Raw genomic sequence first — 24,686 nt, forward strand, 5'->3', positions numbered from 1 at the left:
TATAGAGGACAAGAGGGGAGCAGACTAGGGGCAGATACACTATCAAGTTTTTTTAACTTCTAAGGTCAAATTATAGCCCCAGCATAATTAATAGAAGCATGAAATCACTCACATAATCACAAATCAGGCTCAGTTCCCTCTGCCTTTGCTGTGTTGCATTCATTCATCCATTCATGGATATCACATTGGTGGATGTTATATCACATTGGTGGATATTCCGCCACACACCGCAACCCTGCACATTTTTCCGAGCAGCAGAAATCACTTCCATTCATCATGATATATTGCATACCTCTGCAGTGGACCACAACACAGTGTGCACTGAGACAGCACTGATTCTGTGTGTCACTGTAATGTAGCCATGGGGTTCAACCTTTAAAAGACCTGGTAAGACCTGGTAAATTAAAGATTTGAGGCTGAATTGCAGACCACGGGAGGACGGCGTGGGATTCGGACGTGTTTATGGGGCGGGAGAAAGCCCCAAGTAAGTATCATATCTTGAAAGGACACCTGTAAGGAGAGGTATATGGCTGCCATTTTTATCTCCTTTTAAACAGTACCAGTTGCCTGACAGTCTTGTTGGTCTATTAGGCTGCAGAAGTGTTTGAATCACATCAGAAACAAGCATGCAGCTAATCTTGTCAGATCTGACAATGTCAGAAACACCTGATCTGTTGCATGTTTGGTCAGGGTCTATAGCTAAAAGTATTAGAGGCAGAGGATCAGCAGTATAACCAGGCAACTGGAATTGTTAAAAAGGAAATAAATATGGCAGCCTCCATATCCCTCTTGTTACAGTTGTCCTTTGATTTACCAGGTCTCTGGTTTACTTTAACCACCACCTTTCTAATTCTGAAGAAGACTTTGAAGCATTCAGAAGCACATCAACAGAAGAAAGGGCCTGGGGGGGAAATAATTATGTTATTTTATAAGATGAATTGAATGTGACCAAGGCTATTTATTGCTATTGGAAGTCAGTTAAAACTGCCAGCAATGATGGCAGTTTAGGTGCAAAAACCTGACCTTTAGGCGCCAAAACCTGACCTTGCCCCAGGCGCAACTTGGTCTTGATCCGTCCCTACGCACAAGGCCTTAGTGAACTCTTTCTAAAAGAAAATTCCATGAAATGTAGGTGGCTTTCAGTATGATTGTTTTCTGTAATTCCTGGGGTAGCATCTTTTCCCTCTTGACGTTTGCATTCGGAGTTGAGGCGTTTCTCCTAGGTTTGTCAACTAGGTTAACAATTCTAACCCATGACCATTAGATGTTTGTTGAAATTGGAGATGGCTGGACTGTAAAATAATCTACAGAAGATATTTTTTTTTTTTTAAATTAACACATTACTCGTTAAAGACAAATGACATTTTTACAATCTTTACATGTACTATATTAACAAAAGGAAGTGGTGATCATTTTGTAGCATTCATCTTTAGGTCTAGGCAGCAAATATAAAAATGCCTGGGTGGGTTCACCATTCTTATTTTTGTGTCTTATGGGGATACTAGTGCGATCCGCTTTAGAGAGAAAGCAGTTAGATCTGCTGCAATGTTGTTGAGACTCAGACAAGGATCCAATTGGAAGGAGGTTACTCATGATCTAAAGTTCTTTTTTTTTTTTTTTGCATTCTCTCCTTCCACGGTGTCCTTTTGACACTTCTTGAGCCGCCAACGTGTAATTGTATGTTTTGCTGCTGGTGACTTTGTAATTATTGTGAGTCACGGTTAATGAGTATCTGCCATAATGAGGAATGTCAAGCAATAAAAGCAGATGAAATTAATGACATGCACTTAAGATCCGGCTAATGGAATGTTAACCCTTTGCAAGGACTCAGGTCTTAATGTCCAACACTCCTCATCTCTTGCTGCCTAATATTAATATGTGATGCTAACTGTGTACAGATTTCCTCTATAACAGTGCTGTTTCTTTTCAGCATTACCAGGCCACAGTGAAGGCTCTGGAGAAGGAGGCAGCCCATGAGAAGCAGCAGCTTGTGGAGACCCACCTGGAACGTGTGGAAGCCATGCTGAATGACAAACGCCGCACTGCACTGGAGAACTACCTGTCTGCCCTACAAGAAGAATCTCCTCGGGTGAGTGATATTTTTTAATATACTGTAATAAATAAATGTGACTGAGCTGTGCTTTATTTTATAGAGCACCAGCATATACTGTTTAGGATTTTTTTCTTCCCCACAGCTGTTGCTTCCTTGCTCCCCTAGCTCTAAAAGATATATGTACTGCATATTTCTGGGGATATACTTAAAGCTTCTTTAAAATAAACCTGAGATGTTAGAATATAAAAGTTTTATACATACCCGGGGCTTCCTCAAGCCCCCTCCGCACTGATCGCTCCCATGCAGTCCTTCTCCGCCTCCTCATTTGCCCAGTAGAAGCTCCATTAGCTTAGCCAGTCAGGGCGTACTGCACATGCTCTGCCTCATTTCCATGCTCCACTGTGCTCCTTTTGCCGTGAGCAGTACTACTTCTCAACAAAACACCTTACAGGGTCAGAGAGCTGATGGAGTGCAGCAGGAGTAATGTCATGCAGGGGTGAGGAGTAGACTATGCTTTAGGCCGGCGCTTGGCTGAATTGATCTGCTGGGCTGATTACTGACTGAGGTTTCTGAGAGCATTGGAGGCCACTGTACACACGCTAGATTTTTGGCAGAGGCAGTCATTATCGGCTAAGTTTCATCTAGCGTTTGTACGCTTTAGACTACACAGTACTGTAAGAAATTATTAGCATTCTACACATTCAGAGAACAACCACTCCCACCTGTCTGTGCAAGAGTCATGACCAGCCTTTCTGAAGGTTCTCTCGTCTAGGAATGGGTGACAGGATACAATGGAAACAGAAAATCCTTGTACATTGTGCCTCTGGTAGGATTTCTATCCAGGTCCCCAGTGTTCTATATTGCCCAGTGTTCTCCCCAGGCTCTTTTAGCTGGGTGCTCCACCCGGCTAGATTTGGTGACCACCCGGCTGTCATCGGCTCACCTCCTCACCACCTCCTATGCTGTAAGCACAGTTGCCCTGCATTTTCAACTCGCCCCACCCGGCTACTTTTTCATGCCACCCGGCTACTTTGTCATGCCACCCGGCTACTTTTTCATGCCACCCGGCTACTATTTCATGCCACCCGGCTGGAAAAAAATTCTGGGGAGAACAATGCGGCCTTCAAAAGCTATCAGCAACACAATTTTGGAGTAGTTCATACTCTGTCTTTAAACAGAAATATGACTAATGCCTGTGAATTACTTAAAGAAATAATTGTAGAAACAGCTTGACTGAGAGATCCAAGATAAGTCACCTTAAGGATCTGTGGCCTCTACCTGGAACAACTCGCCTATCTTTGTTTGCACAACAAATGTAAATGGGCATATTCTGGTAGATAATTATTACTGCAGGCAAGGCACCAGGAGCAGAAAATGTATATTTAAGTAAAATGTTGATCTTATGAACCAGATTATAAATGAGGGAAAGTGCATGTTTAAAAAAAACCTAGCAATAACTATGGTATACCTCAGGTTATACTTGTATTTAAAGAGTACCTGTAAGATTAAAAAAAACCCTCTGGGTGATAATTACCACGGGAGGGGGAAGCGTCGTTAGAACCCGTCCTCTGGTGTCCCGGCAATAAAGCGCTGTGATCCCTACCAACCATACCCCCCTTCCCCCCTAACAGCGGCAAGGTAAATATTTACCTACTGCGATCCTGCGCAGGCGCACTAGCGGCTCTTAGGCCGGGCTAAGGCAAAAATAGCCCCCGAGTCCTTTGCGCCTGCGCAGTAGAGTGGATCAATGGGGCTTGGCTATTTCGCCTTAGCCCGAAGGAAGAGCCGCTACTGCACCTGCACGGGATCGCGGTAGGAAAATATTGGCCATGCAGACGCAGTCCTTGTCAGGATTTGTCGTGGGACTTTAGGGGAGCCAGCACTGGATTCCCCCAATCTACAGAGAACGGGGGAACCTGAGGCTTCCCCCTCCTGAGGTAAGGATCTCCCAGAGGGTTTTTTTTTTCCTTAGTCTCTTTAATGCTTTATGGAATCCCCTTTTAATTTATCAAGCCTAGCCTCTATCCTTGAGGCTATTGAAAATAATTCCTGTTGCCATCTAGTAGGTTTTCTCTCTTTATTGCTGTTATATGACCTATAAGTGTGTAAATAAAAAATAAAGCATCGACACTTGTCTTTTAGCACTTTACAGCCATGCCAAAGAGTACTGATGCCCTGATGCTTTTATCCTGGTTTCTTTTCCCCTATTTTGCAATATTTTTTTTAAAATCTTATGTATGATATAAAAGCCAAACTATGCATAAATCAAAATATTCTGTCTGATAAATCAAGTAAGGCAGGGGACACACTTGTCTTTCAGTTTTTTTCCCAGTGCGTGGTTTTCTGCATACATTTTACACTGTATGTGTTTGTATGCAGAAAAATGCGCAATTTTTTTCCACAGTAGCTAATGTCATTGATAGAGATAACTGACTAAATCTGCAGAATTATCCTGCAGAATGTCCGTTTTCTTTCTGCGCACAAAAAATGCACTATAGTACACCAAAACTGAGAGGGATATGAATGTTTCCTTTTAAACAATACCAGTTGCTTGTTAGTCCTGCTGATGTCTTTGGCTGCAGTAGTGGCTGAATCACATACCTGAAACAAGAATCTAATCCAGTCTGACTTCAGTCAAAGCACCTGATCTCTATGCTTGTTCAGAGGCTATGGCTAAATGTATTAGAGACACAGGATCAGCAGGAGAGTCAGGCAAGTAGTATTATTTTAAAAGGGAAAAAAAAATCCATGTCCTTCTCAACTTAGGTTCACTTTAAGTGTAAATTATCCCATTGATTAAAATCAGTTCTCAGTTTTTCTGTACATGAAAACAATCAAGCGTGCCCCCTGCCTAAGCAGAGTGCTCCAATATTACTTTCTTGCATTGAAGGCTTCTGCAGCTTAAAAACACTTTTTTTTTTATTAAATCTGTTTGTAATATCTGGGAAGCTAGGTATTTAATAGCTTTGTGGACATGGCTTCTACATGACTCAGCATCATTCTGGTCATACTGTAAAGCAGAGGTTTCCCAGCAGCAGTCATTGTTATGTGGCGCCGAAGAACTTTGTTGTGCACCAAACAGTGAAGCATACCCAGGCGACAACCTGCTGTCCTGGACAGCATTGTCACCTGATGCAGAATTGGATTGGAAGCCAGCAAATTACTGCTTACTGGCTTCTACAGTATGTGGATGGGTGGTGCCAACACTGCAATTCTGTATGCAGGCTGCGGATATTTAAAGGTGCAGTGGGCCACATCTATAAGTTATACATTTTTTGTTTGGGGGGCCAGTGGAAAAGCCTGGGAAGTTCCGTGGGCCGTAGTTTGAGGACCACTACTGTAAGGGGATTGAGTATAGGCCGACACTTAACTATTTGTAGTCTAGAGACTTGAGTGTCTGTGCTGTTGGAAATTAGTAGGAATACATTTGTGCTTGGATTTACTATTTTATTTGCTCCAGCCTCGCCGCATCCTCCAAGCCCTGAAGAAGTACGTGCGAGCAGAGAACAAGGACAGGCTCCACACCATCCGCCATTATGAACACGTACTCACCGTGGATCCAGAAAAAGCTGCCCAGATGAAATCTCAGGTAAGAATGTAGCACAATGTGCTCTTTCATCAGTGTGACTTTCTTATCAATTACACACTTCTGGGGGACTTGTGTCTTGATGGGCATACACAGCTGCTGAGCAAATGCAGCACGCAATGCTGTGGTGGTATATAATTGTTAGAGAGCCCAAGGTGGGCTCAAAAAAAAAAAGTAGGTACCTGATCCGCAGGGCTGAGCGGATCAGGTAGCTGTAAAGAAACGCCGCTCCCAATGGGGCCGCAATTTCCAACTTTCACTTGCGTGACCCCTGGGTTGCGATGCTGCATTGAGAGACTGTGTTGTCTCTCATAGCATGCAGGGAGGCAGGGGATCGGCAGAAGGCGAGGCCAGGGGGAGAGAGATGCCCAATAGCAGCTCAGGAATCCCTGTAGGAACGCCCCTGGTGGGCGTTTTAAGCAGGGATTTCCTTGGGGGGGAGGCAGAGAGCCATGTCATTAGGCAGGGATCATGGCTCTGTGTCCTATCTGCCCCCCGAAGATCCACCTCGGGTTCTCTTTAATTCCCATTCTTGGTTCACTTTACTGTGTTTGGATTAGAAAAAATTATATTTTGTGATTGGCTGATGCTCCTTTGTTTCGTCAGATGTATCTTATGAAAGCTGAACTGTGGTGGCAGTCTTGCTGCTTCTCCCTCTCAAGGCTTGTGCTCTGTGTGAAGAGAGCAGGGTGTCTTATGATGAGTGTAGGATATCACGCTACTGCCAACAGTGTTGCTTCTACACAGATATCTAAAGCGTACAGCAATTTGTGTGTGTGTGTCCGGAGGGCGGGGGGGGGGGGGGGGTTATGCAGTAAAGGTGCATACACACGCCGGACTGGTGGCATCGACGGGTCCATCGTTACCTCCCGCTGGGTGGGCGTGCCAACGACAGTCCGGCGCGTGCTCAGAAGCAGCCGTATCAGTCCGCCGACAGTGCGTACACACGCCGGACTGTCGTTGGCACGCCCACCCAGCGGGAGGTAACGACGGACCAGTCGTTGCCTCCAGTCCGGCGTGTGTACGCACCTTTAGGGCCTCAGCCCACTGACTCAGTTATGCTTGCTTCTGTCCCCTTTTCAGCATCTGTAACATTGATGTGTAACTGAAAAGCAGACACAAGTGCGTTAGTGGGCTCAGGCCCTAATGAAACCTAAAACTTAAACAATGACATCAGGGAGTCAAATCACAATTGCCTATACAACAGAATATTTCCATTCTTAACAACATATCATATTATATAATTACAACTTTTAAATAAGTGTGAAACTTCACTTCTGTTGGGAAATAACTAATCCCTTCTCAGTTAACAAGTCTATAAATTGTGATGGGTTTGCCTTACCTATTGTACATTGTACATTTTTGCCATGTCTAATTTATATACCGAGAAAAGAAACCTGATATCCCTGTAGAGTTACAACCTTTTTCCACTTAATGATGAGTCTTATTGCTATGAAGTTAAAACTGGCACATGGGATGTCTCAAATGTGTTTACTTTCTGAGTAGACTTCTTATTTGCACAATCATGGAAAACATATACACAAGACAGTATATTATAGTATGGCTGAAAATGGAACCTGGCTCCCAAAGAGGGCTTTCCTTCTTCCTTGCTGCTACCATTACATGGGTGAGTCTCAACCATACATTTTCTCAATTGCACTACTTGACTGAGATGGTTATTTACCACCTCTCGTTATATGTGGGCACTGGACACTTTAGTAGTTCTAGTCACTGGATTTTTGCCACCTTTGTTGAGGTGCAACATATATATTTACACATAATTATTGATGGATTAATGTTGTCCTCATATTGCGTTTTTGCACATACTGTTTACAGCACTTAAGCTTTTTGGGTTGCAGACCCACCCGTGGCTTTTTAATCTTATTATTGTAGATATTGATACTCCAAACATTGTTTATGCAGCAGGGTGTTTGCTTACAGGCAGCTTGTATAGAGGGATTTTAGGACATTTTTGAAAATTGTTTTTAAAGGGACATGTCCCTAATAAACTTGATTATATATTTTCATTAAAGTTCATGCGTGGAAGTACTTATATATTAATTGGTAAGATTTTGTATAGAGTGGCAGGACAGCCATTTTAAACCAAACAAGGTGCCTTTTTTTGTGACAGAGTTCTGTAGGAATTAAAGAGGAACTCCAGTGAAAATAATGTAGTAAAAAAAAAAAGTGCTTCATTTTTTACCATAATTATGTATACATTATTTAGTCAGTGTTTGCTCATTGTAAAATCTTTCCTCTCCCTAATTTACATTCTGACATTTATTACATGATGACATTTTTACTGTGGGCAGGTTATGTAGCTGCTCCTAGCTGTTTTGGCTGTTAGAGACAGCTGTAAACAGCTAATTCCTGTCTGTGAACCTTGTTACATTGTGGCAGTTTGCCCAGAGTACCGCGGTACTCAGAGCTTCTTGTGGGAGGGGTTTCAGCACAAAATCAGTCATACAGCGCCCCCTGATGGTCTGTTTGTGAAAAGCATTATATTTTTCATGTAAAAAGGGGTATCAGCTACTGATTGGGATAAAGTTCAGTTCTAGGTTGGAGTTTCTCTTTAAGGCTGCTTTCACAGTGGGACGTTACAGGCGCATGTTAGAGCAGCCTGTAACGCAGCCCAACTCACAGTAATGAAAAATCAATGGTCTGTTCACAGTGCCCACGTTGCGTTACATTGTAACGCTGCACGTTCTATGACAGTGCAGCATGCTGTGCGTTATACGTGGTTTTAGCCGTATTAGACTGTTTGCACATGCTCAGTAATGTTGTTTTATTGTTTTTTGTGTGCAGGAGAGGAGGAGGGGAGAGTCCACTATTTTGCCTAGCCACATGGCTAATTAATATTCACTGCACTGCAATGCGGTTCTCTTCCTGCTAGCAATGATTCATATGAATCACTCTCTGCCTGCCAGCAATGATTCATATGAATCATTATCTGCCTGCTAGCAATGATTCATATGAATCATTCTCTGCCTGCTAGTAATGATTCATATGATTCATTTTCGGTTCTCTGCCTGCTAGCAATGATTCATATGAATCATTGCCGGTTCTATCGAACGAAAACGGCGCACCAAGAGCTGCATAACGTGGCTCTATGTAGAGTCCACCTTTAGCACCACCATGCGTTGCGTTAGGGGAACGTTATGCGACCTTAACGTCCCCTGCAACGCAACATCCCACTGTGTAAGAGCCCTAAAAGAAGAAAATCTTGCACTGCCTTCGATAGAGGATCATCTGAAGAACGAATTTATGCACACTCCAGCGGCTCCTCGGCTGTGAGGCGGACTGAAGAGAACAAAGCAAACAACAAGTGAGAGGGGCGCTTCGTAGTGTGATATCGTTTAATAAATCATAAAAAAGCGCAGTTCAATTGCACTTAATAGATTGATGGTATTGCATTAAATAAAGAAGCCGAAGAGCAAAGAGCGTAAATATTTGTCATGAAAAATGCTTCACATTATGGTTTTTCACTGCAAAACCTGTCCAAGTCTTGTATTTTTTTCTGTGACATAAACATTACAGGTGAAGCATTCTATGTTTCTTTTTCTCCTGTCCCTTCTCGCAATGGCTCTCAATGCAGCAGGTGTTATGTGAAGCGGATGCCCCCTGGTGGTGTCAAGGTCTCAGGCACAGAAGGAGATAACTGTATAAAATGGCTGCTGCAGCCTCCTGGCCCTCATATTCTGCTAGACGGTGCATTTTTTTCCCAGTCTCTAAAATAGCCTGACGTGCCAACCACTGCATCCCACATCAATCTGTTTGTTGTAACTTGTCAGTTTGGGAGGTGCATGCCTTTGTACTTTCCCAGGTTATGGTTACTTGTTGCTCCCCCCCCCCCCCTTTTCCCCCCTGGTGGGGCAGTGTAATGACTAGCCCTGTTTTACACCATTTACAAATGTCTCTAGAGTCATTTGGAAGCCTTGTCTGCTCGCTGAACTGAAAAATGAACACCAGATACACTGTCTCATTTATTAGAGTGCAGAACGTTTGTATAACCTCATAGCTGTCAATCACATTCAGACTTGCTTCCTGCAGCTGTAATTTTCCAGTGCTTCTCCAAATCTGACAGGCAGTTAAGATGAAAATCCCTTTTGAAAAGAGGGGCCAGTGATCTGTATATTACTGCTGTTCGCAAAATAGTGGTAACAGACGTTTTCTTACCTGGAGGACATAGTAGAGCTCTTCTTTCATGTTGTGTTTGGGTGCCTCTGAATTGCTCAGAAAGATATTCTGTTCTGTTATTCCTAGTTCCTCTGTGTAAGCCAACATAGAAAGAATAAAGCAGGGAGTTTTTTAATTTCTGATAGAACTAGTTGATTAGATGTAAGGAATTTCAATTTGCATACAAAGATGCATCAAATAATTTGGAATTTGGCTAAAATCTGCAGGACGCTGCATACAATTTGTGCGCAAATCAGAATTATTTGCATCTCACTTACTGTATTTTATCTGTGCATCTGGCCATTTTGCATACAAAAGGAGCAGCTGGGCCCTGTTTGAGTTTAGGAACGGAGTCCCTCAGTATCAATGCAGGAGAATTTGTTGTACAATAAAGCACAGGATTCCAGCTATCCAGCCAACTAGACAGGAACAAAATATAGCTTCAGATCTCTCTTCAAGAGAAGACGGACCAGAAGAGAAACCATTTTTTCATCCTCCTAACCTCCCTGACGTTACGACTATTTCCGGATTTTAGTGTCTGAATGCGGTGCAATTTTTTCATGCGCTTTTAGACCCTAAAAATCATACCACTAGATGGATCTGCAGCAGCCCTGCTCATTACACACCTCTCATGGATCCAGCTCGGGGTTACCACTCTGAGCTGCGGATTTCCGTCCCGAGCCGGACTCGGGAACTCGTAACTGGGTTACTGCTAAGGAGGTTAAAGTTGGCTGTACACTTGATCGATTTACTGGCATGTTCAATCAGTTTTAGTTTCTGGTTGAGTAATTGATTTTTTTACTGCATCAGACCACTGTCTACCTGTGTGGCTGGGTTTAACCTGGCCATAAATGGGTTAATATTTGCCAGATTTAGTCAGTTTGATGAAATCTGCTAGTGACATAGCAAGTCAGAGCAATGAAATGGCGATATCAGTCAAGTGCGATCTAGCTCAGCAGCGATTTGAATCTGGCAGGCGGAGGTGCATTGATGGATCAACGGCTGAATAGGTATGTTTTTGGACTCAAGTGTTACAAAGCTACTGGTTGCTGCAGTCTGATGAATTCTTAATCAGTTTTCTGCAGACATCTGCTCACATTTTGAGTGGCCCAGAGTAGTATTTTGATCTCTGCTCACTAATCCATTTAAGATCTGCAAGTAAGCGACTGTTTACTGGATTGGGCTGATGCTGATCCATATATGCCCAACTTTAGAGTATATCCTGCTGGTTGTTTTTTTTTTCTCCATTTAGTATCTCTCTGGATCAGATTATGTTCTTGGGTAGGACACATGTTTTATGTGGTCCTGTAGTGGATAGTTGTTCTTGATTCTATGTGCAGCATTAATGCTGGTTGTGTTTTGTGTCTAGGTGATGACCCATCTGCATGTGATTGAAGAGAGGATGAATCAGAGTCTTTCGCTCCTCTACAAAGTCCCATATGTTGCTGATCAAATCCAAGATGAGATTGGTAACTATCCTCTTTGGTCTGGAGCTCCTTTGCTCTTTCAGTCCTGAGATTCTTAATGGCTTCTCTTGTTCCTATATAGATGAACTCCTACAGGAGCAGCGAGCAGACATGGATCAGTTCACATCCTCTTTCTCCGAGTCACAGGGTGATGTTCGAGTGAGCTCTGAGGAAAGCGAAGAGACTCCCATTCGAGATGGTAAACCATTCAGGCCATTCCAGGTGAAAAATTTCCCAGCTTTCACCGACTCTGAAGGTATTTAACTGCCTTTCGGTATTGCTTTATGACAAACCTAAGCAGATTATTACAAGAATGCATTACTACAGCTATTTGTAAGTGTAGGCCATCAAAGCAAATTAAGAGACATAAGATGCAAATTACCCTTGTGGTCCCAGAGGACGAGAGTACAGGAGGTCATAGTTCTGCTGGGATGTCAGAAGCATTTGAAGAAAACGTCACACTCAGACCATTAATTTCACAGTTTTCCTTAATTTGTACTGTGGGAAAAAAATGTGATAGTATCACTAATTGAAATTACTTCTGTTTCATTAATTTCTTTTATTATTTTTCTTATGGGGCCCATACACTTACACGATTTTCCGCCGATATACAGCAGATTCGATCACTGTGATGGAATCTGCTGTGAAATCGTTGCGCAAACGCTGACCGACCGATCGATTTCCATCCAAAATCAATCGTTCCCGTCGATCTGTCCACGCGGAAGATTTTGCTCAATCGCCGGCGGGTCAGGAGTGCGTCGATAGCGGCGTTCGAATGACCGACGCTAGCAGCAATACATTACCTGTTCCGCCGGCGTGTGTCCGCGCTGGGCTCCGGCTGGCTTCACTAGCTTCCTGTCGGAGGAAGTTTAAACAGTAGAGCAGTGGCAGCTCCACAGATTGTGAATCAGTTTCATAGTGGAATCGATTCCAAATCTGTTTGCAATGTAGGCAGCCAATAGATCACTCTTTGATCAGATTCGATCACAGAGGGATCTATCTGCTGGTCGAGCTGGTGGCAATCGACCAGTGTATGGCAGCCTTTATTATTATTAGTGTTCTACAACACTATCATTCAATTGTTAACTTTTAGTAAAACCTGTTGGGCTACTGCAAAATATGTACACTAATAAAAGTAAAAAAAAAAGGGATAGGAAGCTAGCCAAAGTTATTCAGGACTTATTTAAAAAAAATATATACATTGTAGAACCCCACAGTGGTTAAACTAGCACAGCCATGACTGCTCTCTGGATCATAGCCTGTCCCTGGAAGGGCTGGAGTAGGGCAGGAAGGAGTTATCACTGTGTTCATACTTCATTCATTTAAATGAGCACTTAAAGCGGAACTGTAAATTGCTAAAAAAAAAATAAAAAATAAGGGTTTCACTTACCTGGGGCTTCTGCCAGCCCCCTGCAGCTGACCTGTGCCCTCGCAGTCCTGGACCAATCCTCGGTGCCCCTGCCGCGGCTCACTTTTTTTTCCCCCCGTAATGGAGGTCGACTTCTAAGTTGACCTCCATTGCACCCTGGTCATGAGAAAATCTCTACTGCGCCTGCGCAGTTCACGTCCAGCTACGTGAATGTGAACAAGGAGGTGCGCAGCCAGGGCCGCACAGGCGCGAAGTGAAAGTGAGCCGCGGCATGGGACCAGAGCATCGGTGAGTGGCTGCATGGGAACAAGTCGCTGCAGGGGGCTGGCAGAAGCTTTAGAGAGAAACCGAGGCGGTTCCATGGGGGCAGATGGGGCACAGAGGCATGTTATCTGCCTCATGACATGCCTCTTTGTCCCCACACTGCTGCTCTCAGCCCCCCCCCCCCCCCCCCGCGCCCCCGTTGTCTGGGTATGCAGTGGTATTTTGTGTAACTATCCTTTACTTGTTCAGTATAGCTAGTGTGTACGTGTGCATCAGGCAGCCTACAGATAAGTCTGCTGTCATGCTTATCTAATACATCATATGTCCTGGTGTGTAAAAGTTCCTTGATTAACCATGGTTAAGAGAAACTGTGCTAAGGCCTCAGGATTCCCCATTAAAGGACAACTGTAGTGTGAGGGATATGGAGGCTGCTATATTTACTTCCTTTTAAGCAATACTAGTTGAATGGCTATCCTGCTGATCCTCGGCTTCTAATACTTTTAGCCATAGACCCTGAACAAGCTTGAAGCAGATCAGGTGTTTCTGACATTATTGTCAGACCTGACAAGATCAGCTGCATGCTTGTTTCTGGTGTGATTCAAACACTACTGCTGCCAAATAGACTAGCAGGGGCAGCCAGGCAACTGGTATTGTTTAATAGGAAATAAATATGGCAGCTTCCATATACTGCTGACTTCAGTTGTCCTTTAACATGCAAATACATGCAGCTGTTATTTGTCTTTGTAAAGAGACTTTCAGACCTGCTGGAAGTTTATGCTTGGTAGCACCTAGTGCTAATATACAGACTATGCTAGGTATTTCATTTTGGTTGTACTTTGTATGCTGCTTGAACTTGAGCTCCTTTCAGCTTGTTGTATGCCTGACTTTAGCTGAATTCGCTGTGCTACCTCTGTGCACAGTAAAGGCTTTAGAATACAACAGAAGTACTTGTAACCACTGCACAGTTTACAGATGTTGCAGACTGTGATGGGTTCATTTAAATGTCTTCAGGCAATTTTCATATTTTACATGTTATATAGTTTATGAACACGGAAAAATCATGAAGCTTTCACTAAGGTATATATAAAAATGGGTACTTGTTCAGTTTGAAGTTCAAAAAATTCCTATTCCATGCCTAAAGATTACATCCCTATATCACACAAAACAGTCAGCCTGGTTTAATTAAATTATACTCCCAATGCAGTTGCATTAAACAATCTACAGGAAATCTGTCTGCAGTGTGTGTGGGCAGGAAATACATTCCTCTCTGATCAGATTCTACTAGAGAGATCTATCTGATGGTCAATCTGGTGGCACATGGAGAGTGTATGGGTACATTCATAGGATATTTGCAACCGAGAGCCAGCAAACAGCCTGTCTTTGTTAGTTGGACATATGACTATGATGGGAAAATTCATACTAATTTTCAGGATAGTGGTGTATGTTTGAAATATGCATACATGGGGTTGTGAAATTAACCTAAACAAGCACTTTAGTGGATTGTTTGTAAGTAGTGGTAAACACTATAATATCAAAATCTATAACGTTAACTGTATTTCAGTAATGACCTGGGCCTTATAATTCAGATGGTAAAATAAAATTTACACCAATTCAAAATCTAGGACTGGGGCCATATGCAATCCACATTTTTTCAAGTGAAATTTTCGCATGCTTTTTAAATCACCAGCAAGCAAGAAAATACTCAGAATAATTTTGATTATACTTTTTCAGCTACTTTTTGGTACTTTTTCTATTGCAGATTGATAACTTATTTTAAACAGCAGATGAAATTATCTCCTTGGAGATAACTTAGGAGAAAAAGTAAATTGCAAATAGGCCTTGGTGTCTTGTATACCCATTTAGAACTTTGTTCTTCATTTATATTTAGATAAGAGGGGAGGAGTTATTACTCTCCATTGGGACACAAGTGGCAGGGAATAAGGACAATCTCTCTAGTAGAAGGAAATGGAGAGCCATAACACTTATATAGATTTGACTCCCCCTTTCCCCCAATCTAGTAGTGAAGAATGTTGTGTTGGGAATTCCACATTAAGCTTCTCTTGTGAATGGTTATTGTGCATCCATGTCTGAACAGCTTTGTTCTGGGTTGTTAATGAAGAATGTTTTATAATGCTTTGCATCACTCTTGTGCATTTTTAAACCATTTTTATTTCCAGTAAGGTATATGTGTTTGTCAGACTGCATTTCATAAATACATTATTCTCCTGTCCATCAGGTCAGGAGTTTTAGTATGTATAGTTAAAATGCACTCTGGCCTAAAGATGACTTTACCAGAACGCTGTTTGATCTTTTGCTGTTGTCACTGCCTGCGCTCGTACACGTTGTGCTGCATGAACCCTCTTGGCTGCTAATGCCACTGTGATGCCAGTATGGTGGCATGATGCAGAGGGCAGGGACTTGGCTGAACTCACACGTGAATCCTGATGCTTCCACAAACCTTTTAGTTATTTTTAATCTCTTCTGCTTTTCTATCTTTTTGTTTCTCCTTATTCCCCGTCTCCTCACCCCCTCTGTCTCCTGCGTAGAATCGTCACGGGACTCCTACCTGCCAGTCAGAAAAGGTTGGTTGTTCTCTTGCACTGTCCCATCCCATCTTTCACCTCACTTTGACAAGTGACCTTTTTGCCTATCTGAAGACAGCAATTCCAGTCTAACTCTGTCAAATTAAATGGTGTTTCTAAATCTAAAAATATTTGGTGATTAATTTATTCTGGGTTTGCCTCTTGATCTCTTTGGTGAGTTGCTGACTTCTACCTGGTGACTGGACTTAACCCCTGCTGCCTATTTCTTGGTTATCATCCTCTCTGTAATCACCTGTGCAAGGTGTAGGACTGCTGTAGATCAGGGCAATTGGTGTGTTTAATCATTACCTGAGCTGCAACCATGTGACGGAGCAAGAATGCAGAACGCAGCATCTACACAGCAGATACTATGCACAACACTAGAACATATTCTATATGGAATGGCTCTAACCCTGAACATTTGGTACGTGACATTTGTCACCCATATGCTAATAGTAGTATCATTTTATTTTTTTAAGCAGGCAGGAAAAGGCTCACTTTATATATCAGGAACATGGTTGGATACTTTTTGATCTTTTACAAGACCATACATTCATTAATACATTGCAAATCAGCCTCAACTTTAATGGTGTATTGAGTATAAAAGGGGTGAACATTATAACTGTAGCCAATACACACAGTTTTGGATGGAGTTCCAATTTAAGTATCTTTCAAGCTACCTTTTAGGCCTCGTTCACATTAGGCATCGCGAATGGCCGTGCGTTCGGGACACATGCACACCCGATCACAAGCCATCCGCGTTGCACTGCTGACCCCATCCATTACAGTGAATGGGATCAGCAGTGCGCTTTGCTAAAAATGCGTGCAGCAGTGCAATAGCGCATCGCACTGCTGCACAGCGCGCATAATCTAAACGTCAGAAGGGCTGTCTCTGTACTTCTGATGTTCTTGCTGATTGCATACTATACGCCCTGCTGAAATGCGCACGGCAGCGCATATAGAGTGAATGAGGCTTTCAAACAAGTGTAACCACTACCCTAAGAAGTGTTGCTGCCTCTCCACCTTTCCCATAACCAGTACTGCCCTCCTCCCCGCCTCCAATAACAATAACAGGTCAGTGTAATTCCCATGGTCCTTGTTGATGAGCTAACCACAGATTGCCTTTGTGATATTAAAACTTTTCCACCTGGTAACTTTTAAAAGACTAGCCATTTTTTTAAAGCAGAAAGTAATCCAGCAGAGCTTGTCTTTAGTTGTTCTTCACTTGCTTGAGCAAAATACAAAGTAGCTTTGGTAGCAGTGTATCTACAGAACAACATTATAATTCAAGTTTCCCATAGGGCAGTGATCTGCAAACTTGGCTCTCCAGCTGTTAAGGAACTACAAGTCCCACAATGCATTTGCCTTTATGAATCATAATTGTGGCTGTCAGACTTCTGCAATGCATTGTGGGACTTGTAATTTTTTAACAGCTGGAGAGCCAAGTTTGCAGATCACTGCCATAGGGCATTGCCTTCTAAGAGACATTGCCTCCACTTATACATAGTGATCTGTCCAGAATAACAAATTCTCTTAATACCTGAAATGCATACCTGCATTATTACGGTTACTCTAAGATATTTCCCAAATAGGTGCAGGTTATCTCATAGTGTGGGCGGGTAGATTACCCCTGAGTATGTTTACATGGCATGCAATGAGGTTTGTAGCGGAGTCCGAAATGACACAAGGATGATGCTATATTATTTCATTTGTCTACTGAAATATCTAAAGGAAAAGTCAGACATCACACACTGCTTTTCACCTTACCTTTCCCACTCATTTTAACCCTGTTCATAAAGCCCCTAGTTCATCTTTTGCACAGTTTCATATAAATAAACCTTTATGAGAACCTCCACTGCCCAACGGGGCTTGGTTAAATTATGCATCGTTTATTGCTTACAGTATGGTCTCTGAGATGTTTGTGATTGATTTATTCTGGACACCCAAATTCTTTTCTCATAAGAAGTTTTGTATGTTTTTCAGAAGGCACACTCATTTCTCCTATTTTGCAGCAGCATAGCATGCTTGTTAGAATTGTAAATACAGCACTGTAGAAAGGGAGTCAGAGGTGTGGTCAGATCTCACTGCTGCGTTAGCCTTTCTTTGGGCTTCACACATGGTTGCTCCTCCAGGTCAAAGCTCAACACACACCATACAATCTTGGTTGTACAGATTTTCCAAATATATGTAGTATAAGGGCCAACAGATTAAAAATAACTTGAATGATTGGTTGGATAAGCTCTTATACTACATGAAAATGGTAAGATTGAACAACCAAGATTGTATGGTGTGTGTTGAGCCTAATTTCCTTTGGCATCTCCTGTATATTCTGCCATACTGACATCTTTGCTTCTCTGTCCAGGATCCGGCATGGCAGATAATAAACCTCTGATTGGAGCAGAAGAGAAAATACTGAACAGTAAGAGCAAAGGGGACAAGAAAGTGGTAAGTTATTCTCCATCCTTTCTAGGCTGCACTGTGGTTTTTACATAAGTCTTAAGAATTTCCAGTTGGGTGACTTTATTGAATCGGAAGAGTATCTGTGATGCAACATGGCTGCCTGATCAATTTTTTGATCGATTAGTGGCTGAAATCGAGGGACTGAATCTATTGGGAATGGCAGAAAAATCTATCACAAGGGCTTGATCGGGTGTGCAGTGGTAACAGCATTTGATATTACCACAATCGGCTACCAGCACAACTTACTAAGCTTAACCTATAAAAAAAAATAAACTTCACCCTTAATGATCATTGCTTTAACATAAGGGCGACATTTCAGTGAGAAAGAACTGTACATACATGTTTTGGCCGTAGCCAAGCAGCATGCACTGTGCAGTGCAGAGGGGAAAGACTATGGGGCACACCAGGGAGTGGTGTCCTGTGGCACAGAAAAAGAAAGTCACTTGTCATTTAGTGATCATCTCGAGCCTATTTTCAGAGGATACATCCCTATCCATATACAGCAAAGCCTCCGTTATCCGGCACTGATGGGGATCGGCTGATGCCGGATAAGTGTGCTTTCTGGTTGCTTGAGTCAATGTTAAAAATAGACCTAGCTAATATATCACTATACCACAGTCTATATACATACCCTGATCTCTATTAAATGTTACAATAATTGTAAGTATATTAACCTTGGAGAAGCTATGGAACTTTTTAAGTACAGCAGAGCCCGCAAACAGCCTAAGAAGTTGGCCTTCATCATTTTGAGTACTGCCGGTAATTTGTGCTGGTTAGTTGAGTTCAGGATAACCAGGACTTTCCTGTATCAGGGTAATATTACAGTATGTACATAGTACTATATGTCCAGCTCAAGAAATAAAACTATATTGTCTATTTTCTAGACTTTATTCCAGTCTTTTTCTTTTTGTATAGGTGTTTGATGGCTGTGCTTAGATGGGTTTATGCTTAAGGAACTGCTTCAAACATCTTATTTGTATTTTTGTGCATTTATTTTCAGCTCATTGATGAGACTTTGGATGTGAAAGAGATGATTTTCAATGCTGAGCGGGTCAGCGGACTGGCCAATGAACCGGTATGTTTGTCTGCAAAAAGTAGAGATTATGACCAGATAATGTATTGCTAACATACAGTATATGTTCATCTCCTTGTGTGTGTGTGTGTGTGTGTGTGTGTGTGTGTGTGTGTGTGTGTGTGTGTGTGTGTGTGTGTGTGTGTACGCACGCACACCTACAGTGGCTTGCAAAAGTATTTGGCCCCCTTGAAGTTTTCCACATTTTGTCACATTACTGCCACAAACCTGAATCAATTTTATTGGAATTCCACGTGAAAGACCAATACAAATTGGTGCACACGTGAGAAGTGGAACGAAAATCATACATGATTCCAAACATTTTTTAGAAATTAATAACTGCAAAGTGGGGTGTGCATAATTATTCAGCCCCCTTTGGTCTGAGTGCAGTCAGTTGCCCATAGACATTGCCCGATGAGTGCTAATGACTAAATAGAGTGCCCCTGTGTGTAATCTAATGTCAGTACAAATACATCTGCTCTGTGACGGCCTCAGAGGTTGTCTAAGAAAATATTGGGAGCAACAACACCATGAAGTCCAAAGAACACACCAGACAGGTCAAGGATAAAGTTATTGAGAAATTTAAAGCAAGCTTAGGCTACAAAAAGATTTCCAAAGCCTTGAACATCCCATGGAGCACTGTTCAAGTGATCATTCAGAAATGGAAGGAGTATGGCACAACTGTAAACCTACCAAGACAAGGCCGTCCACCTAAACTCACAGGCCGAACAAGGAGAACGCTGATCAGAAATGCAGTCAAGAGGCCCATGGTGACTCTGGACGAGCTGCGGAGATCTACAGCTCAGGTGGGGGAATCTGTCCATAGGACAACTATTAGTCATGCACTGCACAAAGTTGGCCTTTGTGGAAGAGTGGCAAGAAGAAAGCCATTGTTAACAGAAAAGCATAAGAAGTCCCGTTTGCAAGCCATGTGGGGGAAACAGCAAACATGTGGAAGAAGATAAAAACAGGGAACACCAAGAGCCCCAATAGTGTAATTCGTACTGGACAAGGTGACAATAAGTTTGTATTGCTAAATACTCACAAGTCAGGGTCACCAGCAGGCAACCACTGTAAAGGCAGGTGGGGAGATTGTCCTGACCCCACTCAGGATTAAGAAGTCACTCTCTGTAGACAGGAAGAAAGGGTAGCAACCCTCCACCAAGGGTGGACTCAAAATTGTATACAATGAACAGAGGCGCCAAAAGTATAAGATTAGATTAAATGAGCTTAAAAACCAACTTAAATGGCAAAATTGAAGGAGGAAGTGGTGGTCTTACCTCCCTCAAGCAGACACGACAACGACTGCGATTCAGACAGTCAAACACATTTATTAGGAACTCCAAAAAGAAATGCACATTGGAGGGGGTGCAATAAACTCCGTGAATTGTCTAAAATGGAAACTAAATGGATCTATAATCTGCATAGTATGACACCGCAAGGTCTCAATATAGAGATTGATATTAACTGTTTCCTCTCCAACGACTAAATCTGTATGCCTAGTGTGTACCTTTTATCTTTATTTACACTACTGTTGTTGAATGGGGTGGGGGGGGGGGTTGTGGTTGAGGTGCTCTAGTTTCTAATATGATGATTCTTAATGGGCATTATGTGAACTTGTCATACTGCATATGTGTCCAATGATGCCTTGGTGTCATCTAGTGTGATTGCTATATAGCATTTAGCATGCTTTCCATAGGTGCATATGTTTGGAGCTGATTAGTCTTAGGATAGGTATGCACATATGCAGGAACATTAGTGGCAATTTATTGTAACCAAGCTGCCGCACAGCAGCTTCCGTATTGAGCAGACGGATACGTGTTCTGCGGCTATGTGCACACATACGTGAGGCCGCAGGGGATGTGTAGCCGTGTGCGCAGATATGGGGATGCAGGGGTGATATTTTATGTTGTACATGTGAGCCGCCCGCCTTCTGCGTCATCCAGGCTAGCTAGGCATGCTCAACTGGGCTGGCTGGGTGATGCGGGGTGGGAGGGGTTGCGCATATTTAATGCGGAAGGGAGCGTGCCTACTCCAGCCCCTGATGAGTCACAAGGCGTGACGAAACGCGTAGGGCGGAGCTTAGGAGGACGCACGCACGCTGCAAACAGGAACAAGCCGGGGATGCGCAGGAGGCGCCCGGAGCTACAACTGTGGATGTGTAACTATATGCTGTTTTACAAGTAGATTTTATATGCTGCGGCATGGGATTTGATATGCTTTGAACAAGACGTGCATCTGGTGAGCAGGGGAAAACGGGGGCAGTGTGTCATCTCCCTTTCCTATCTGGTGATAGCCTTTGCACTTCAACTACCCTTTTTTAAGCACAGGGGTGAGGTGGCTAAGCGTTACTCGCTAGTTGGAACCACCTCTTGTCTGTTTGTATTTAAGGTGCCAGGATCCATGTAAGAAGACTCTGTTGGCGCTGCTATCATTGCTGGAATTGTATCTGGGATTTGACTCTCAGTTATAGTGTGCTGCCTGGAGTTCAGGGGATATAAAGGACATTGTGCGCAGTAACATCTGATAAGCATCTAATCTGACTGAGCTGAAGCTGTTTTACAAAGAAGAATGGGCAAAGATTTCAGTCTCTAGATGTGCAAAGCTGGTAGAGACATACCCTAAAAGACTGGCAGCTGTAATTGCAGCAAAAGGTGGTTCTACAAAGTGTTGACTCAGGGGGCTGAATAATTACGCACACCCCACTTTGCAGTTATTGATTTGTAAAAAATGTTTGGAATCCTGTATGATTTTCGTTCCACTTCTCACGTGTACACCACTTTGTATTGGTCTTTCACATGGAATTCCAATAAAATTAATTCATGTTTGTGGCAGTAATGTGACAAAATGTGAAAAACTTCAAGGGCGCCGAATACTTTTGCAAGCCACTGTATATGTATGCTAGAAACCGCGACCCTGTCTGCCCGTAAAGGCACTAGAAACAGCCACGGCTCTGTGCTTGTGCACTCAGAATCTGACATGGGCACAGATCGCATGGCTTTTATTAGGTAGAAGGTGAGAGTGTGTATGTATGAAAAAAAATTATATATATATATATATATATATATATATATATATATATATATATATATATATATATATATACACTTGCACTAATTAGTGCACAAATAAGATGTTTATTAACACGTACATTTTATAAAGCCACGTGTTTAAAATGGCACAGGATAACGGTAGTAGAATATTGGTAAATATACCAATATTCTACTACTTCATTCATATAGTAAAATATTGGTACAAAAAGAGAAAAAAAGTACAAGTTGCAATGCATCTTCACTTTACAGCATTTTCTTAAAACCACCTAATACTTTACTAATACTTTAAACGCACGCACGCACACGTCAGTTTTAAGAAAATGCTGTAAAGTGAACTTGTGGAGTTTTTTGTTTGTTTGTTTTAATTAGTTGTCACGGGTCAAGGTGCTCCTTTGAACATTACTACATTAAGCACCACCAAGAGGGGGGGGTGGGTCTGTGTGATAGTAGGGAAAGGTTAGGTCATAGTCAAATATTGCTTAATATTACCAATATTTTACTTTATGAATGAAGTAGTAGAATATTGGTAAATTTACCGATATTTTCCTACCGCTATCCTGTGCCATTTTAAACAGGTGGCTTTATAAAATGTACGTGTTAATAAACATCTTATTTGTGCACTAATTAGTGCAAATAGTACATTTAATAAATGTCCATTCTGCCAACAGGCATGTGCCCGCGCATATTTTTACCCCTCAATGGAAGAGTGTTAACGGTTTAAAATAGCTTGTATTTATATTGCATTCTTTAATAATGTTCTGTAGACTATAGTAATGTAGTAGTACAAACTTCAGGCAAACCTTTATGCAATAAGTAACTGTGGTATGTGCGCTCCTTTCATAAATTAGATAGAATTCAGTATAAAATATACTCCTACACACTAACACGTGGATCGCCGTACAATTGGGTGGGTATGACCACCCTAAATAATGCAACAGAATAATAAGTGCGGCGCTCTACACCTGTCAGTTTAAAGTGTCTAAGACACTAATAACTATACCACAAGTCCCAGAAAATTGTCCATAAATCACATTTAAAATTTGAAATTTGAAAGTTCTCCGCTCCCCTTCAGCAGTGACAAGCAATTAGCATATCAATAGGTATCGCTCTCACCAAATCCATAGGCTGATTAATTACAGTCAGCAAGCTCGCATTATACAGTAGATATGGCCCACGTGTCCAGCTTCTTCCTCCTGGTTATGCTCAGATAGGAAAAAATAGCAAATAGCATAATATTGTTGGGACCATATTGAGAAAATCCTCCACCAAGAATGACAGCACCAATCCGTGCCAGGAAACTACAAGGTCACCACCACTCCGTGCATCCACACATAGTAAGACTGAAGGCTTACCAGAGGGAATGGCTGACCACTACAGTTCAGCAAAATCGCATCTTGTCCAATCCTTCAGTAATTAATTCACAGCCTTCTCCCTTAATAAAGCTCAGAGGAGAAGTGACATAGCGTAACTCCGTTTATTTAAAACATTTAAAATGAGTAGTAGCACACTCACAATCAGTTATAAGAACGTGCGCATATATGTATATAAAAACTTCAGGACGTCCTCACCACCGCCGCTCAACGCGTCTCCACTCTTGCCACGAGGCCACGCCCTACCGGTTTCGTCATATGACTCATCAGGGGCTCCTGATGAGTCATATGACGAAACCGGTAGGGCGTGGCCTCGTGGCAAGAGTGGAGACGCGTTGAGCGGCGGTGGTGAGGACGTCCTGAAGTTTTTATATACATATATGCGCACGTTCTTATAACTGATTGTGAGTGTGCTACTACTCATTTTAAATGTTTTAAATAAACGGAGTTACGCTATGTCACTTCTCCTCTGAGCTTTATTAAGGGAGAAGGCTGTGAATTAATTACTGAAGGATTGGACAAGATGCGATTTTGCTGAACTGTAGTGGTCAGCCATTCCCTCTGGTAAGCCTTCAGTCTTACTATGTGTGGATGCACGGAGTGGTGGTGACCTTGTAGTTTCCTGGCACGGATTGGTGCTGTCATTCTTGGTGGAGGATTTTCTCAATATGGTCCCAACAATATTATGCTATTTGCTATTTTTTCCTATCTGAGCATAACCAGGAGGAAGAAGCTGGACACGTGGGCCATATCTACTGTATAATGCGAGCTTGCTGACTGTAATTAATCAGCCTATGGATTTGGTGAGAGCGATACCTATTGATATGCTAATTGCTTGTCACTGCTGAAGGGGAGCGGAGAACTTTCAAATTTCAAATTTTAAATGTGATTTATGGACAATTTTCTGGGACTTGTGGTATAGTTATTAGTGTCTTAGACACTTTAAACTGACAGGTGTAGAGCGCCGCACTTATTATTCTGTTGCAAACCTTTATGCACTTTGCTGGGGTGGGGGAGGGTGGGTGTGTGTGTTTTCTCTTAGAGTTTCAGCAGGGTTTCAATTCTATAAACCCCTCTCTGATCAGATAGAGATTTATCCGATCTCCACATTGACCAGTGCATGGCCAGCTTTACTTGGGTTTGGGATTCCCCCAGTGATCAAAAAACCGAGAGGAAATTAATTATATGCAGGTACTTTGGAGCTGCTTTCAGCTTCTTTTCTTACCTTAGTTTTT

At 42.4% G+C, this 24,686-nt stretch overlaps 1 protein-coding gene across 4 annotated transcripts in view; it reads left to right on the forward strand.

The window, feature by feature from the left end:
• The window catches only part of APLP2 (amyloid beta precursor like protein 2), a 191,174-nt gene that overhangs the window by 153,974 nt on the left and 12,514 nt on the right, over positions 1-24,686 (forward strand). For 2 of the 4 annotated variants that reach the window (XM_068240380.1, XM_068240382.1), the window contains 7 exons: positions 1,931-2,089; positions 5,514-5,642; positions 11,185-11,284; positions 11,364-11,537; positions 15,461-15,496; positions 17,859-17,941; positions 18,957-19,031. In XM_068240380.1, coding sequence (XP_068096481.1) covers positions 1,931-2,089; positions 5,514-5,642; positions 11,185-11,284; positions 11,364-11,537; positions 15,461-15,496; positions 17,859-17,941; positions 18,957-19,031 — 756 coding nt within the window. The remainder of the gene's footprint in view (positions 1-1,930; positions 2,090-5,513; positions 5,643-11,184; positions 11,285-11,363; positions 11,538-15,460; positions 15,497-17,858; positions 17,942-18,956; positions 19,032-24,686) is intronic. The other 2 variants (XM_068240381.1, XM_068240383.1) reach the window with 1 other exon arrangement.

The sequence above is a fragment of the Hyperolius riggenbachi genome, chromosome 6 (assembly GCF_040937935.1).
Source record: "Hyperolius riggenbachi isolate aHypRig1 chromosome 6, aHypRig1.pri, whole genome shotgun sequence".
NCBI classification, from domain to species: Eukaryota; Metazoa; Chordata; class Amphibia; order Anura; family Hyperoliidae; genus Hyperolius; species Hyperolius riggenbachi.